Source organism: Melospiza georgiana, chromosome 2 (assembly GCF_028018845.1).
Source record: "Melospiza georgiana isolate bMelGeo1 chromosome 2, bMelGeo1.pri, whole genome shotgun sequence".
NCBI lineage: Eukaryota > Metazoa > Chordata > Aves > Passeriformes > Passerellidae > Melospiza > Melospiza georgiana.
Window position 1 is genome coordinate 31,698,614 of NC_080431.1, and position 15,003 is coordinate 31,713,616.

Consider the following 15,003-nt stretch of genomic DNA (forward strand, 5'->3'; position numbering starts at 1 on the left):
TACAGAGAGTCAGACTCCTACCTGTGGTATTTCTAAGAACAGAAAAGCTCCTTGCATTTGAGGCAATCATTCAGTAAAACCTCTGATGGTCAGAACTCCTCACTGAGCAGCAAGAATTTTTGGAGGAATGAGTTGTAAAATAAATATGTTCAAACCCTTAAGCTTCCATAATATTTACTGATTGCCCTTGAGGTTTTAATTGATACAGAAAATCCTGTTTTCTTAATTCAGCAGTCCAATGTAATCAAAAATATCTAAACAGCATGAGTGAAAGACATGGGTTTCATGTTGGAACATTCTATACTCCATTTTTGTTGAGGTTTTTTTTTTTAGTAAAGGAAGTTAGATTGGTATTTTGTTAGTTTTTCCTGGTTTTCTTTGTTTGAATAATCTGGTTTGCCATCCCTTGCTCATATTTTTATGGCTAATGTCATTCATATTGTTCAGACTGGTAAAAAGTATGTGTCAGGTCCTGCCCCTGTACTCAAGTCCAGTTCAGTAAGTAAACTTCATGGCAGTTTAAATACTGTAAAAGTTACCTTGAGTACCTTAGACTTAGGATGGGGTAGATTAGACACAAATTTAAGATAAAGTAGGAAGATTCAGACAGTACTTAGTTTGGTAGGTAAGGGTCCAGACATTGATGTGTTTGGGTTTTTTGAAACCCATTTCTACATTCACAGTAATGTGATGTGTTTGGGTTTTTTGAAACTCATTTCTACATTCACAGTAATGTAAGGTCTTGTATTTTAACCATGCAGTGGGAAGCTGATCTATTCCTTTATTTGGTGATAGGTATATTTAAACATGACTTCTGCTTTATCCAGAATCACAAAATGACCCAATGTTATCCTGCTGGAGAAAATGAAAGTAGTCTCTATTTCTTTTTCAATGACAGGGATGTTTAGGCAAGGCTGTACTGCTTTCAGAGTAATCACACCAAATATAGATGAAGAGGCTTCAATGATGGAGGATGTTGGAATGCAAGATGTTCACTTCAATGAAGTAAGTAAACATAAAAATGTTAAAATTTACATACATGGAAAGGCTGGGGTTTTTTCCAAATTTTATGTTTCAGTCTGGAGAATTACTGATATAAGGGATACAACAATTGTTTTCTGATCAGATATTTGTACCGTAAAGCTGAAATAAAAAAATTCCGTGAGATGGCCCAGATTTAGAGAATTTACCGTATGCATGTATTTTAAATACAGTGCTAGCACATCAACTCACGTTTTATTGCACTTCTGGAATAAAAGCAAATTGGGGGTTTATTCTAGTTGACAGGATGAACACTAATGTGGGTTACTTATTAGAGTTAGCAAAATCTGACTTGGCTTTAGAGTATTACTCCACCAGAAATCATGAAAATGTGTTCATTGGTTTTCTGCTGTTTACAATTTCCCAAAGCAAATATGCCATAACAATGAAAGTAGTTTTACTGACACCAGACTCGTGTCCATGTGTTTCTTCTGGCTTAAGTTTCACTCCTTGTGTGTTTGCTGATCCATCTGTGCAAACTCTACAGTAAATTTTACTAGTGAGCAGCCTATATGAAAATGTTAATAATCTTGCTCATGAAAAGCTGTCTGCACTTGTATTTACTGGTATAGTTGTGGCAGAGAGGGGCAGACCATAATTGGCAGCAGTCATGTTGGAAAACCCTCTGGTTTGTAAGTGTAGTTGTACCAAAAAAAATATTTTCTTTTGTGTTTTAATTAGTGTATGGTAAAGCTGTATGACAATATTACTTGAGTGTACAAATTGGTTTTTGGTTGTATTTTTTTTTCAGTTTTTGTGCTCTCTTTTTAAAATCATTGATTCTTCTGATCCAGCATGAATTTTAGCATGCTACTCAAAGCAAAATGCAAGCTGCTCTAAGTTATTGAAGATCAGGAATTCTAGTGACTACTGCTGATGGAAAGTTTTGTTGCAAATTTCTGTCACTGTTTTCCTGCCAGACCATTTGTCAGAGTTAAATTATTATGCATTTTTTAAAAAATTGGAATGTCTTTATTCTCGTTTTCATTAGTCACTCCCTGCAAAAAGAATATACTGATTTTTCTGGGTCATTGAACCCTACACAAATTTATTTCCATCTCTCAGTATTTCCGTGGAACGGAAGTAAGCCAAGAGTGAAAATATAAGCCTGTACAGCTTGCAGAAGGATCAAACCAAGCCAATTTTAATTTTTCCCTGCATGCAACCCTTTCTAAACTTAACCATGTAGTACTCTAACTGATGAAATATTGAAAAAAATTACTATTTTTCAGATAAATTCTGAAAGTTAGCTGAAACATGGGAAAAGGAATAATAGGGGAGAAATAGTAATAATAATAAGAGTAACAATAGGGAAGAACTGTTTGGCTTTAGCAGACTAAAAATAATTTCAGAAGTGCTTCAGAACAGGTAGGCCTGTTCCTTCATGAACAGGAACATATTCATAAATGGAGTGTTTCCTCAGTGTGTTCATAAGTAAGCAGAACTGTATTGTCTGAGAAAAAAATGAGATCAATTTGGTACAGAAGTGAAAAAGCAGAAACATTGTTCAAGTTGTATTTTACTACTACTTAGCAAAATGATGCTCTGATGAGAATTTTTCCTATACATGGTAACAAGCCATATGGAATTTCTTCCCTTAAAACTTGATATTTCCCTTTTTGCTAGTTATTTTAATTTCTAAAGGAGCATTTACAAGTACTGGAAGATCAGAGAGAATCCCTTCATGTTTCTAAAGGGATTAAAATATCTTTCATACTCTCCAGTTTATAAAACCTCTTCCTAGTTAAAATCTGAAGACTTCCATAGATTCTCATTTTTAAAAAATTGAAATTTTGGGATTCTCGATTTAGTTCTCATTTTAAAAGAATTCTGTGTGAGGTCAGGGTTACCTAAGCTAGCCAGAAAGTTCATTTGGGATTTTGCTTTTTAACAAGGCTACTGTGTGCATTTCACCAAAACAGTTGTTTGCCTGTGACATTCCATGAGAGGCATTGTCCTGATTTGCAGATGGGTAAAGGAAGGAGCCTTGCAGGAACACAGTGTCCTCTCAAGGCTGTACAAAGACAAGTGCAAAGCCCTGCACCTTTAAAAAAAAAGAGCAAAAAAAATCTCAGTACAGGCCAAGCAGCAGCTCTGCAGAGAGACCTGGAAGTTTCTAGTGGAGTGCCTGTTGGATGGGAATCATCAGTGTGGCTTTGTGGAAACAAAAGCCAATGCAGGCTGTGATGTGTTTCAGAGGATTGACTCAAGAAGCAGAGGGAAGGGAGTTCTTTTCCCTTTTATGCTGGCATTTGTGGAACCCCATCTCTAACCTTGTGCCCAGCACTGACCCCCAAAAGTCAAGACAGGTGTCAAGAAACTCAAGAAAGTCCAACTCCTAAAGTGGTTAGGCGAAGAATCAGACTTTTCCAAGAGAAGCACCAGCAAGAGCAAGAGGCTGTGCTCACAGGTGTCAAGGGAAACTGATTGCATATATGGAACTTTTCCCATGAGAATGGATAAATATTGAGACATGTGGCTCAAAAAATGTTGTGTTCTTTTGCTCCTTCCTATCAGCTCTCCTGCTTGAAGCTTGTGCTCTTCATGTTCTTTTCCTTTTGTAAACAAAATTTTACTTTGCTACATCTGGATGCCCTCTGGTGTCTGAATTAAGACTTGTGTCATAAACCAGTGTTTGTGGACAGCCCTTGTGGTCCAGCAGTGACACTGGTCTGTCACTTGTCACCACTTGGCTGCTGAGAATGGAGGTACTGAGGAGTCTGTACAGCCCCAAAATGACTGGGGGAAAGGAGGAAGTATTTTAAGGTCTGTTACAGGATAAGGGATAAGGGTACCATTCTTTAGTCTGTGCTCGCAGTGTTAAAAATTGATTTTCTTAGTGATGTCTTTAAGCTGACTTAGTCCCCTTCCAAAGGGAAGAAGGAGGTGGAATAGAGTAGCTTCTAAGCATGAAAGGAGCTTTTCCAGCTTCTGGCTTCACCACTGTGATGCAAGAGTGGTAGAAGAAGGTCCAAAGAAGTTTCAAAAATATCCAAAAGATACATGCTGTTTCTAAATAGGAGGAGTATGTGTGTAACCTCAGACCATTCTGTATTGTTTTGTTTCCTTTTAGCATTTTTTGATGGCCACAATAACTTAAATTACAAAGTGTACATAATTCTGTTTTGAGGCAAGATTTCCCTTTTCACTGGGAAGAATTTTGGTATAATTATTTGCTGTGCTTTTGATGAGTACTGAATCGTTCTAAATGTGTATCCAAATCTAGGATGTGCTGATGGAATTGTTGGAGCAGTGTGCTGATGGACTCTGGAAGGCAGAACGCTATGAACTCATTGCTGATATATATAAGCTTATAATTCCCATTTATGAAAAACGGAGAGATTTTGAGGTACTTAATTCATCAAATGTAAATTTGAGCAAGAAAAAAATCCTGAATTTTCAAGTCTAACTGCATGGCACATTGTACATCACATAATAAGAGTATTGAAATTGTAACTGAAGTTTGAATGTGTTGGAATGTTTGTTTTCATTTTAAATAATTATTTTTCTTTAAATATAAATAATTAAAAACTAGTCTTACATATTGTCATCCTGATACAAATGCTAAACCTAATACAACCATTCAATAAAAGAATGTTTTCAGTTGTTACTGGCTACAAGGACATAATTTATTATTTTAAGATAGGAAAGTTGTGCTTTGTTCTTCTCCCTCATTATTGTTTTCTTTTACTTTTAGAGGCTTGCTCACTTATATGACACCCTTCATCGAGCATACAGCAAAGTTACTGAAGTTATGCATACAGGCAAGAGGCTGCTGGGAACTTATTTCAGGGTAGCATTCTTTGGACAAGTGAGTGTTCCTTTCACTGGCCTGCTCTATGCAGTGAAAAAAGCCTGAATTTATTTTGCAAGGTTTACTCTTTCATCATCTGTATTGATACAGTGATATAAAACGCACAAGGAATGTGTTCTATATGAAATAAAGAAACACCATCAGTAACTTATTTTTAAAACATCTATCAATTCCAGTAAAAGTCTTATAATTTTCCTCAGTAAATTTTTTTGCCTTTTTTCCTTTTTTCTTCTTTTGTTTACTACCTTAAGGCAGCGGTAAGTTTTCTGTAATGTCAGTTTTTAGCAATGCATTGACTTAATGTCTGTAGTGCTACGGTGTGGTTTGCAAGGCTGCTTCTTAGATTGGTATGCATTAATAGCCATTGCAAGTCCAAAAGTAACATCAAGCTCCATTTAGAGAACAGATCACTCTTTTCTATGCATCAGTATTGCATGCTTCAAACCAAACTTCTGGCTGTGTATTGGGCAGCTTCACATCCTCTGGTCCGTGTCTAGAATGCCTCTGTATCCCTATGGTATCACGCAGTATCCAGTAAAACACTCTCTACATGCATAGCCCAGTTGCTTAATTGTCCAGCTGAGCATGGAGAATTGTAAAATACTCTGAGCAGTATAATTTTACATGTATTCTGTTGTCTTTTATGACTTTATAGCAATACCAGTTTACAGACAGTGAGACAGATGTTGAGGTAATTACAGTAACTGCTTACAAAGCAAGCAATGCAGTACCAACTACTGCATTTCACCTTAGTTTGGTGTGGGTATTTTTGTCAATCTAGCCTGTGTTTATACATGATATGTTGTGCTTTTCTATTTTGTCTGTTTCATTTATGACAAAAATATTTATTTTCTGGTTTCAAACATGAACTCAACATGGCTTGTTGTTTTAAACCAATGAACTGTTTCACTTTCCATGTATTGTGCATTTAGGTGAGGTTTTAAAAACAGTACTGTGTGTAATAAAATAAAGAAGTATATACCAATAGTACATCATAAAATTAAGATCTTTGCATAATTATATTTCATCTTGTGGAATTTTTTATAACTACCTAAGGAAAATTTTCAGATTATTTTAATGTAAACTTCTGCCAAAATAGTCACTTGTGAAACAGATAGTCCTGTTGGGCAAGACTACCAATTTTGGCAAGTGAAACAGTGCTGCAAGTTCACTTTTAAGTAAAAGTGAAAGAAACTTATCTCAAAGGCTTGTCACACCATAGAATTGCTACAAACTTTTAAAATTTAAACTCTGTGTTTCCATTATCTTTCGCTCATGTTGTAGTAGAGAATTACATTTTTCTGTTGTTTTTTTTATTCTCTTAGAAAATCTTTTTACTTAGATTTTAATTTCTGTCTATTTATGTTTGCTTGAATACTAATGTTAAATGTTTATATTTCCTTTGAACCACACACATTATATCCATCTTAGTCATTTCCCTTATGTTTTATTCCCCAAGATTTTTATTACTTTATTTTTTACAGGGTTTCTTTGAGGATGAAGATGGAAAGGAATATATCTATAAAGAGCCTAAACTCACACCTCTCTCAGAAATTTCCCAAAGACTCCAGAAACTCTACTCTGACAAATTTGGAGCTGAAAATGTCAAAATGATTCAGGATTCTGGCAAAGTATGATCTTTATTCTCTCTAAAAAATTATAATATACTGCTTTCACTAGTTTACTTGAAATACTGTGGACTCACTGGCTGTTTCTCATTTGGCACACAAACACCTGCATCTAAAAGCTCTGCTGTTGGAAAGGCACAAGAGGAATGTTATCTCCTACTAAGTATGCCTTTTAGAGCAACCAAAAAGCTTAATTTCTGTAGTGTTACCTCTCAAAACAGTAATTGTATCTTAGAACAAATTTGGATTATGATCTTATTCTGGGTTAACTTTAGCTATATTTCTTGCCCATTCATGCACAGTCATTGTTTGGAAGTTCTTCCCTTTTCCACACCTCACCCTTAGACTTTATGGTGACTTCCTCTTAGTATAATTTCATGGCTCTTTTTGTTCCTTGATAAGGATCCTTTTGAATCCTTGATTCAAAAATTTCTGTGCATTTTGACCTTTAAATGCAGAAATGGTGGGCATTTCAATATTGGAACTTTAAAAAGAGAAGAGGACTTGATGAAAGGACTGGGTTTCATAATTATGAGCGGTTAAAAACCTCCAAAAACCAAACAAACCAAAAAATCCACAGTGCACTGTAATGCATCTGGCTGTCTTTCTTCCTAATAGTTAAAAACTGAATACAGAAAACTCCTGTGAAAGCATGAACATTTCCCATGTTTTCAATAATTTAGAGGTTAAGAGACCGAATTTAATTTCTGGAAGTTGTGTGACTACTATTAGATCCACTTTATTCACAATGTAGCTATTTGATTTTTTTTGTCCTGTTTTTAAGGTAAATCCTAAGGATTTAGATTCAAAATATGCATATATTCAAGTTACGCATGTAGTTCCATACTTTGAAGAAAAGGAGCTGCAGGAGAGAAAAACAGACTTTGAAAGGACTCATAACATTCGTCGCTTCATGTTTGAGATGCCTTTTACTCAAGGTGGTAAAAGACAAGGAGGGGTAGAGGAGCAGTGTAAGCGAAGGACTATTTTGACAGGTACTGATGGAATGGAATGCTTTCACTGGAAGCATTAGTTCAAATGGTCTTATTTTGTTCTGTATGGGTTTTTTCATTTCACTTAACTAACTCCTTTATAGCTATCAGCTAAAATCCTTGTCATATTTTTGGCCACAACTAGGTTTTCCAGGTTGATTTCTTCAGTGAGGAATCCTCAAAATAATTATCTCCTTTTCCTTAAGCTTTCAGAATTCTGAATCTGGACTCTGGCTTTCCTTTTTCTTAGAAAAAGACTATCTTGTGTTTTGTCTCTGTTAAGTATGAGTTTCTGTATTAATATAGTTGTAAAAACAAATAAGTTACTTTATAATAATAAAGTGACTTTATAATAAAAAGTGACTTTATAGCTGTCCATAGCCAGTACTTGTGAGGAAATAGAAAATAAAGCTTCGCTATTTTTGATTCTTCTCTTCTTTGAGATTTGTGAATGTTAAGCAATTCTTTTCAGAGTTCTCCATTAAATTAAATTCCAGTGGTTTTTTCTGGTGGTTATTAGTAGCAGTAATGACAGTGATCTTTCTTTGCTGTAATCCATGTAACACTGTGCATATTTGCATTTCAGTGTCTTGCCTCCCGGTCCATTTGGCAATATTTATAATTATATAAGTTATTAAATTGGGCAGCTGATTACATCAAAATGAGATTTAGCGTAAGATTCTCTCAAAGCACACCTTATTAAAAAATCTTTTCCTGACTGTGTTAAACTTGTTTCTGTCCACAGCCATACATTGCTTCCCATATGTGAAAAAGCGCATTCCAGTGATGTACCAGCACCACACTGATTTAAACCCCATTGAAGTAGCCATTGATGAAATGAGTAAAAAAGTTGCAGAGCTTAGGCAGCTTTGCTCTTCAGCTGAAGTTGATATGATCAAATTGCAGCTGAAGCTACAGGGAAGTGTCAGTGTTCAGGTAAGAGCTTTGCCATAAAGTTTCATTTGCTTCTGTCCTTTAAAAATTATATTAGTAGCATTTTATAGTTTGTTTCTATTCTGCGCATTCAACAGTGTCCTAAATTAGAAAAATGCTCACTGTCTGCAGTTATTCCATGAATAGGAAAAGAAATAAAAGTATTTAATATAAACAACTGATCAGAGACAGTTGCACAAAAGAATTAAGATTCATCTCTGGAATATGTTGCATTCCAAGCCCCACCAGATTTTGGTGAAAAGCTGAAACTGCTAGAAGATAATAGATGAACCTGAAGATAAATTAGCATATTTTGTCTAGCTGTAGGTCTGCCCACAGTAGGTCTAGGACATTTTTGTAAGAGCCCTATGGAGATAAAGAATGAGTGATAACATATAGGAAAAAAATAACCATAGAAAATCTCATTGTGTGTGCCTTTTTGCCTGAGGCAAGCAGGAAGTGGAATGTATAAAGAAGCCATCAGATTCACCAGAATGGGTACCTGAAGCAGGTGTAGCATGTACAAGTCAGTATGGAAAGGATCTTCAAAAAAATGCAGTGACAAATGTGCTGCTCTATTATTTTAAATTGATTGGAAACAAAAAAACTGTTCAGTCATCTGATATGACCAGCTGTCTCATTCAGCAGAAAAGGGAAAAAAACCAAACCAAGGTTCCAGAATCAGTAAGTGGTAAGCTGGTGTTATGGAATGAGAAGGGAGAGGCTCTTGTTGATAATATGAAGGAATAATAAGGATGAGTCATAAGTCACTGAAACCACTTCTCCTGTAGCTGCCCTAAGAGCACAATTAAACTTCTGCGGGTTTTTGCAGAATTCTCAGCTTGCAAATCTGTTTTCAATAGATACACAGACCAAACAGTAGTAGGTTATCTCATTCTCCCACTCTCATTTCATAGCAGAGATGACAGATTGGCAATATCTGCAGTTACTTTGCCACATCATTGAAGTGGTTTCTTTGTGCCAGGACAGGTTTATAGCACTGGAGAGACCTTTCCTGCTTTAATGCTCCATCTTGAGTAGTTTTCTTGTTTTCTAAGTCCAGCTTTTTTGAAATCAATGTATTCTCATAGGAAAATCAAATGCAATAAATGCCTGTAGGGCCTGTCATTGCTAAGACAGTACGTCTGATATCTGACTGTTTTTAAATTCTTGTTCTTTTTAGGTTAATGCTGGTCCATTAGCATATGCAAGAGCTTTCTTAGATGACACTAACACCAAAAGATATCCAGACAATAAAGTAAAGCTCCTAAAAGAAGTTTTTAGGTATGGCATGGAAGGTTTGGGAATTCTTGGGGAGGGGAGAGAGGGAAAAAATGGACCTTTTTCCCCAAGACTCATAAAAATTCCTTTTGAAACTTGCAACTTTTAAAGTGTTCTGATTCATTAATAACGTACTTTAAGCTGACATTTTAAATCAATCATTTGGATTTCTATTTGAGAACTTTCTTATTTTCTCCAAATCAGGCAATTTGTTGAAGCCTGTGGGCATGCTCTGGGTGTAAATGAACGACTGATAAAGGAAGATCAGTTGGAATATCAAGAAGAAATGAAGGCAAACTACAGAGAAATGGCAAAAGAGCTTTCTGAAATAATGCATGAACAAGTATGTGCTGAAATGAAATTATGCATGCTATCATTCAGAATGTAACTATAATGTGGAAAGAGTAGGGGAAATGTATGGGATGCTTTACACAAAAGGATTGTTTCTTTTTTTTTCTTTCTGTGGGAGTATAAGCCTGTCATGAGATGGTGGACCTTCACTTCTCTGGCTTGTGTATTTCCCAGTCTGGTTTTATTTATATTTGCTTGTGTATTCCCAGCCTAGTTTTTTGTAGGCAAGGAAGACTGCAGTAAAGATAAAACAAATGTAATTAAGTTAATATATACCATCCGCAAGTTTAGCCTTTTCTTCTTCGATTTTGGAGGTGTAAATAATTGCTTTTGCAACAAAGAGTTAAATGTCTTTCAAGAGATATTCCAATACATTTTCTTGAGGGAAGTCCAATACTGACAAGCTAGAAATATGTGGGGATGGAAACCCAGAACTTTTGTGGAATGAGATGAACCTTTGCATCTGGGTTCCATGGTAGAAATGTCTCATGAGTTCAAAGGAAAAGATATTATTTCCAGGAGGACAGGAAGAGCTGAAGTTCAGTGCTTGATCCCTGCATGCTTGACATTTTTATTCATCATATTCATCACTTCAGCCCTGTTTTCTTTCATGCACTGTTACTTTTAAAACCTTTTTCCAGAAACATAGAATGGTTTATAATTCTTAAGAGAGGTTTGCCTTTATTCGACCTTTGCTTAGATGGTACCCAAAACTTTTATGGGGAACTTTTTTCTGTTCAAAAATGTGCCACTTGTCTAAAGCTCACTTCACATGCTTTCTTGCTTTCCATTATTTCCCAATGTGGTTTCTCAGGTACTGTGTTCTGAGTAGCTCTGTGATATTATATAACTATGATGTGTGATATTATATAATTATGATGAAGCACATTGGCTTTATTTTCCTTCACCTATTTTGATATCCTGTCACAGAGAAGAGCTTATGACATAACTCTTTAGCTACCATCAATAAAAGACATTGTGAAACAAAATTTATAGGAAGTGATAGTGATACCATTCCAGAATTATGTGGTTGGGTTTGTTTTTTTAATAAAAAACAGTAGTAGAGGAAAACAGTTTTGAAAGATTTGTGGAACAGAAAAAGAATTTGCTTAGCTAGCAGAAGTTGGACTATATTTCAATGTGATTTATTGATAAGCAGAGGAGGATTTGGAATGGAGGATAACTGATTGGAAAGCTGATTGAGATGAACAAGGTACATGAGAGAATTAGACAGCAATACATAATACCCCTTTGGAAAGGACAGGCAAGTGTTTTGGTCAAAGAATTTAATGATAAATGCAAGATTAGCATTTCCCTGGCACAGGAAAAGAATATAATGAAAATTTGTACAGAAGAAAAAGTACATTGAACTCAGTGGAAGATGTAGACGTTTAAAAAATGCTAACATGTGTGAGTTTCCAAAGATTGGTGATAAGAAAAAGCATGTCCTGGAACTTCAGGTGTAAATCACATTGCCCCTACTTCTCTTGGTTTACATTTAGACAAACAACTGATATTCTTAAGATACTGTGAACAGAATATGAAAGAACAGCACTGACTGCACTAATATGTACTATAAGCCTACTACTGTGTTCTTATGCAAATGTAATTAGTTGTGCATAATTAAAACATGCTATGTTGTTGGTGGTTTTGCTTTAGGGTTTTGGCTTTTTGTCAGTTAGACTGATAATTCCCCTGAAGGCTTAGAAACATGAAGGTCTTCACTTAAATCTTTTAAAATGTCTCCTTTATGTATCTGCCTATTGCTGTTTTGGGAAAAAGAGCTTTGCATCACTGAATAAACTATTAGCTGTAATGTAACCATACAAGGTCTTAAGAACTGCAAAAAATTTGTTATAAAAATGCATAAAAGAATCTTAACAGATTTTTTTTTTCTCCTCTGCTGCTTGCCAATATGATCAGATGGGATGGTAATTAGTTTTCTCTACTTCTGTTCTATTAGTTTGTCTAATCTGTATATAATTCCTTTTTTTGTGGTATTTCTAATTTTAGCATCAATTTGTTTATAGCTGTTAAGAATGAAATCTTTGCAATGTTTTGATAGTTTTTGTGAGAAATGCTCAAATCATACCTCTAAGTCAAAAAAAGGAAAACCAAAAAAGGGCAAAAAGTTAGCTTGTTGTCACTATGAAACTCATTTTGAAAGTTAACAGGAGGAATGATAGAAACTGTCCAAGCATCCTCTGCAGAGGACAGTGAGTTAGGAGAACTGATATTGGAGAAGTAACTTCTCCTAAATCTAGGAGATGGCCGAAAAGAGTAACCATTTCCAAAAAGTTTTGTGCAGTTGAAAAAGTACTAGTAGGCTGAGTCAATGAGCAGCACATCAAGAAATTGGTTAGCTGTTTTAGACATGCCTGTGCCATTTTGAAACATAAAAATAAATACATAAGTAACACATTTTGAAACATTTTGGTAAATACCTGTCTTTCATTTTAAGATTACTCCAGTGGAAGAAAAGGCCAGTGTCATGCCCAACTCACTGCACATTTTCAACGCCATAAGTGGGACTCCGACAAGCACAACAGTTCACGGGATGCCCAGTTCTTCTTCAGTTGCATGATTGTTTTGTAAAGGAAAGTATGTTTGTTTCTTTTGAAGTTTGTGGATTTACTTCATTGTGTGCAAACTCAGGATGACCTCGAAGCTAAATGTTGGGCACATGCAAAATGCGTAGTTCATACAAATGTCTGAGCACACTTAGCAAATAGCAGTTACTGGTAATAGTCTTTTAGAGTAAGGGAGGCACACATATATATTTTTTAATCTTGCTGGTAAAATTTAAAAGTGTTCACAATGTCATTGCAGAAGTGCGTGTTGGAAAATTATGAAGTTAGCTTCTGTTTTTCGTTAGAAAGTATTATTAAGATGAATTGCACATTACAAAAAAGGTGTTGTGGGATGTAATTTTGCAGATATGTAACATTCAGGTGTTCTTTTTGTGTATGGCACATAGAGATTCCAAGTACAAGAACTATTTTGGGGCTAGACAGAGACACTAGTTTTTGGGGTTTAATGGAACTGACAATAGTAGTTTTTGTACCATTTGGCAAATTGTTGTTCTTTATTTTATACCTTGTTGCATTTTGGAGGTATGCGAGCTTAGGTCTTACTGAACAACTAAATACAACCAAAGGTCTGTATTAATGAACATTGAGTTATACTAAAATATCAATAGTAGTAAATTGTTATGTACATATGGTTTGTTAATACAGTCCGTACAGTCTGTACATAAATGTATTACATTTCTAAGCATTTTTTTAATATTCATACCTGCTGTTACCATTCTGCTTTCAGTTTCTTTTGAAAATTTGCTCATTCCAAGTATATGCAGACTACAGTTCATTTATCCCTGTATATAAATAAGTGCAATATAAAGATGTATACAGTCTTTGCTATGTTAGGTTTATATGCAGTTATTAAAAAAAACCTTTTTTGCCAAAGCAATGGAGTATGTAATTGGTAATCATGGTTACTGTGGTAAATGGTGGTATAATTTAAAGCTTTTTCCATATTCTTATTCTTTTAAGACATTAATTTAGTAATTTTATATTTGGGGAAAATAAAGGTTTTTAATTTTATTTAACTGGAAGCACTGTCCTGCTGTAATTAAACATTCTGTACTACATCTATATTAAAAGAAAAAAAGTAGTTACTTTTCTCACTGTGTGCTGCGTTTTTTTGTTTTAGATTCACTCCTGACATTTGGGGAAAATGAAAGCTTGAATTTAAAAAATGTCTTTTTGCATCCTGCGTATGAGATGCAGACACTTGTCGGTCTTATTTCATATTCCTTGTCAGTAAAGGCAACTAAATTATTAGTTGAGACATCAGTTTTGAGTCCCTTGCATTTGACTCTAGTACCATGTTACTGTAATTACAGGTTGTTATTCACCAGAACAGTTAATATTAGGAAGTCTTCAAAACTTTTCATCACATGACAGTAGAAATCATCTTTTATTTATGACATAAGGTTTGCTGTCATTTTTCTGTAGCACAGTGTGAAACACATATGTTGCCATTACTCATCAAAGGTTTTTTCTAAAGCAGCTCATCTTGGCAGTGAAATGCTGCATATACTCTGCTTTCTCTATGTTTCTGAAGCAAAATTTCTCATTGTTTAAAATTCTTTCCCTCAAGAGGAAAAAAAATCATACACTTCTAGACAGTGAACTCAACAATGCTGTAAGAGGCATTTTCTTCTCCTCTGCCCTAAATGCTTCACACTTCTGTTCATCTGTGGAAATAGGTGTAGGAACACCTACCTCAAAAGGTGTTTCATTATTGGGAGAATATAGAATACATCCTGTAAAGCTGTTTTGCCACTCAGGAAGATTTCTGTATCCATGTATTAAGAGCTATTGTGTGTATCACGATGGCTTCTTTTAATTGCCTCATTTTTTGTGACTTTTTCTGCTTTGCCTTGGGAGCAGAACTGACAGTTTCCCTTTTGCACTGAGACCTCACTTGGGTTAAGATGCATCTGACAACTAACCTGTAAATGTAGTATGTATTCAGAAGTGAATATGTTTCTGTGTATGTGTATATATGTGTATATATATATATATATATATATATATATATATATGCATATATATGCACACACAGAGGCACATATACATCTAAATATATGTGTAACTGCTTTGCTGAACCTTGGCCTATGGAAATCAGCAAACTGTAGTTGACATTGCTGTAGGTTTACACAGGCTTAAATCATTTAAATCATTAATGATTAACACATAAATGACATGTCTATAGACTTAATCTCTTGTGATGTGTTTCTATGAGGGAACACACCCTCTACTGTTTAAGCTTTATACATAGTAATAAATGGGGGCATTTCCCTCCTGAATAATTCCTTCTGTACAACCTGTACCCTTCTCTGTTGTTACTTCTGTAGCATGTAAATTAATTATCCAGTGTGGGTTAATTTATTTATAAA

General features: G+C 35.0%; 1 protein-coding gene across 10 annotated transcripts in view; it reads left to right on the top strand.

Annotated features, from left to right (window-relative positions):
* The window catches only part of DOCK9 (dedicator of cytokinesis 9), a 95,665-nt gene extending 81,936 nt beyond the window's left edge, over window positions 1-13,729 (top strand). For 6 of the 10 annotated variants that reach the window (XM_058019040.1, XM_058019045.1, XM_058019047.1 and 3 more), the window contains exons 45-54: window positions 899-1,005; window positions 4,268-4,390; window positions 4,739-4,858; window positions 5,511-5,546; window positions 6,340-6,486; window positions 7,268-7,478; window positions 8,221-8,411; window positions 9,592-9,692; window positions 9,894-10,032; window positions 12,502-13,729. In XM_058019040.1, the coding sequence (XP_057875023.1) occupies window positions 899-1,005; window positions 4,268-4,390; window positions 4,739-4,858; window positions 5,511-5,546; window positions 6,340-6,486; window positions 7,268-7,478; window positions 8,221-8,411; window positions 9,592-9,692; window positions 9,894-10,032; window positions 12,502-12,624 (1,298 nt within the window). In that variant the 3' untranslated portion in view covers window positions 12,625-13,729. The other 4 variants (XM_058019041.1, XM_058019046.1, XM_058019050.1 and 1 more) reach the window with 2 other exon arrangements.
* Window positions 13,730-15,003: the final 1,274 nt, after the last annotated feature.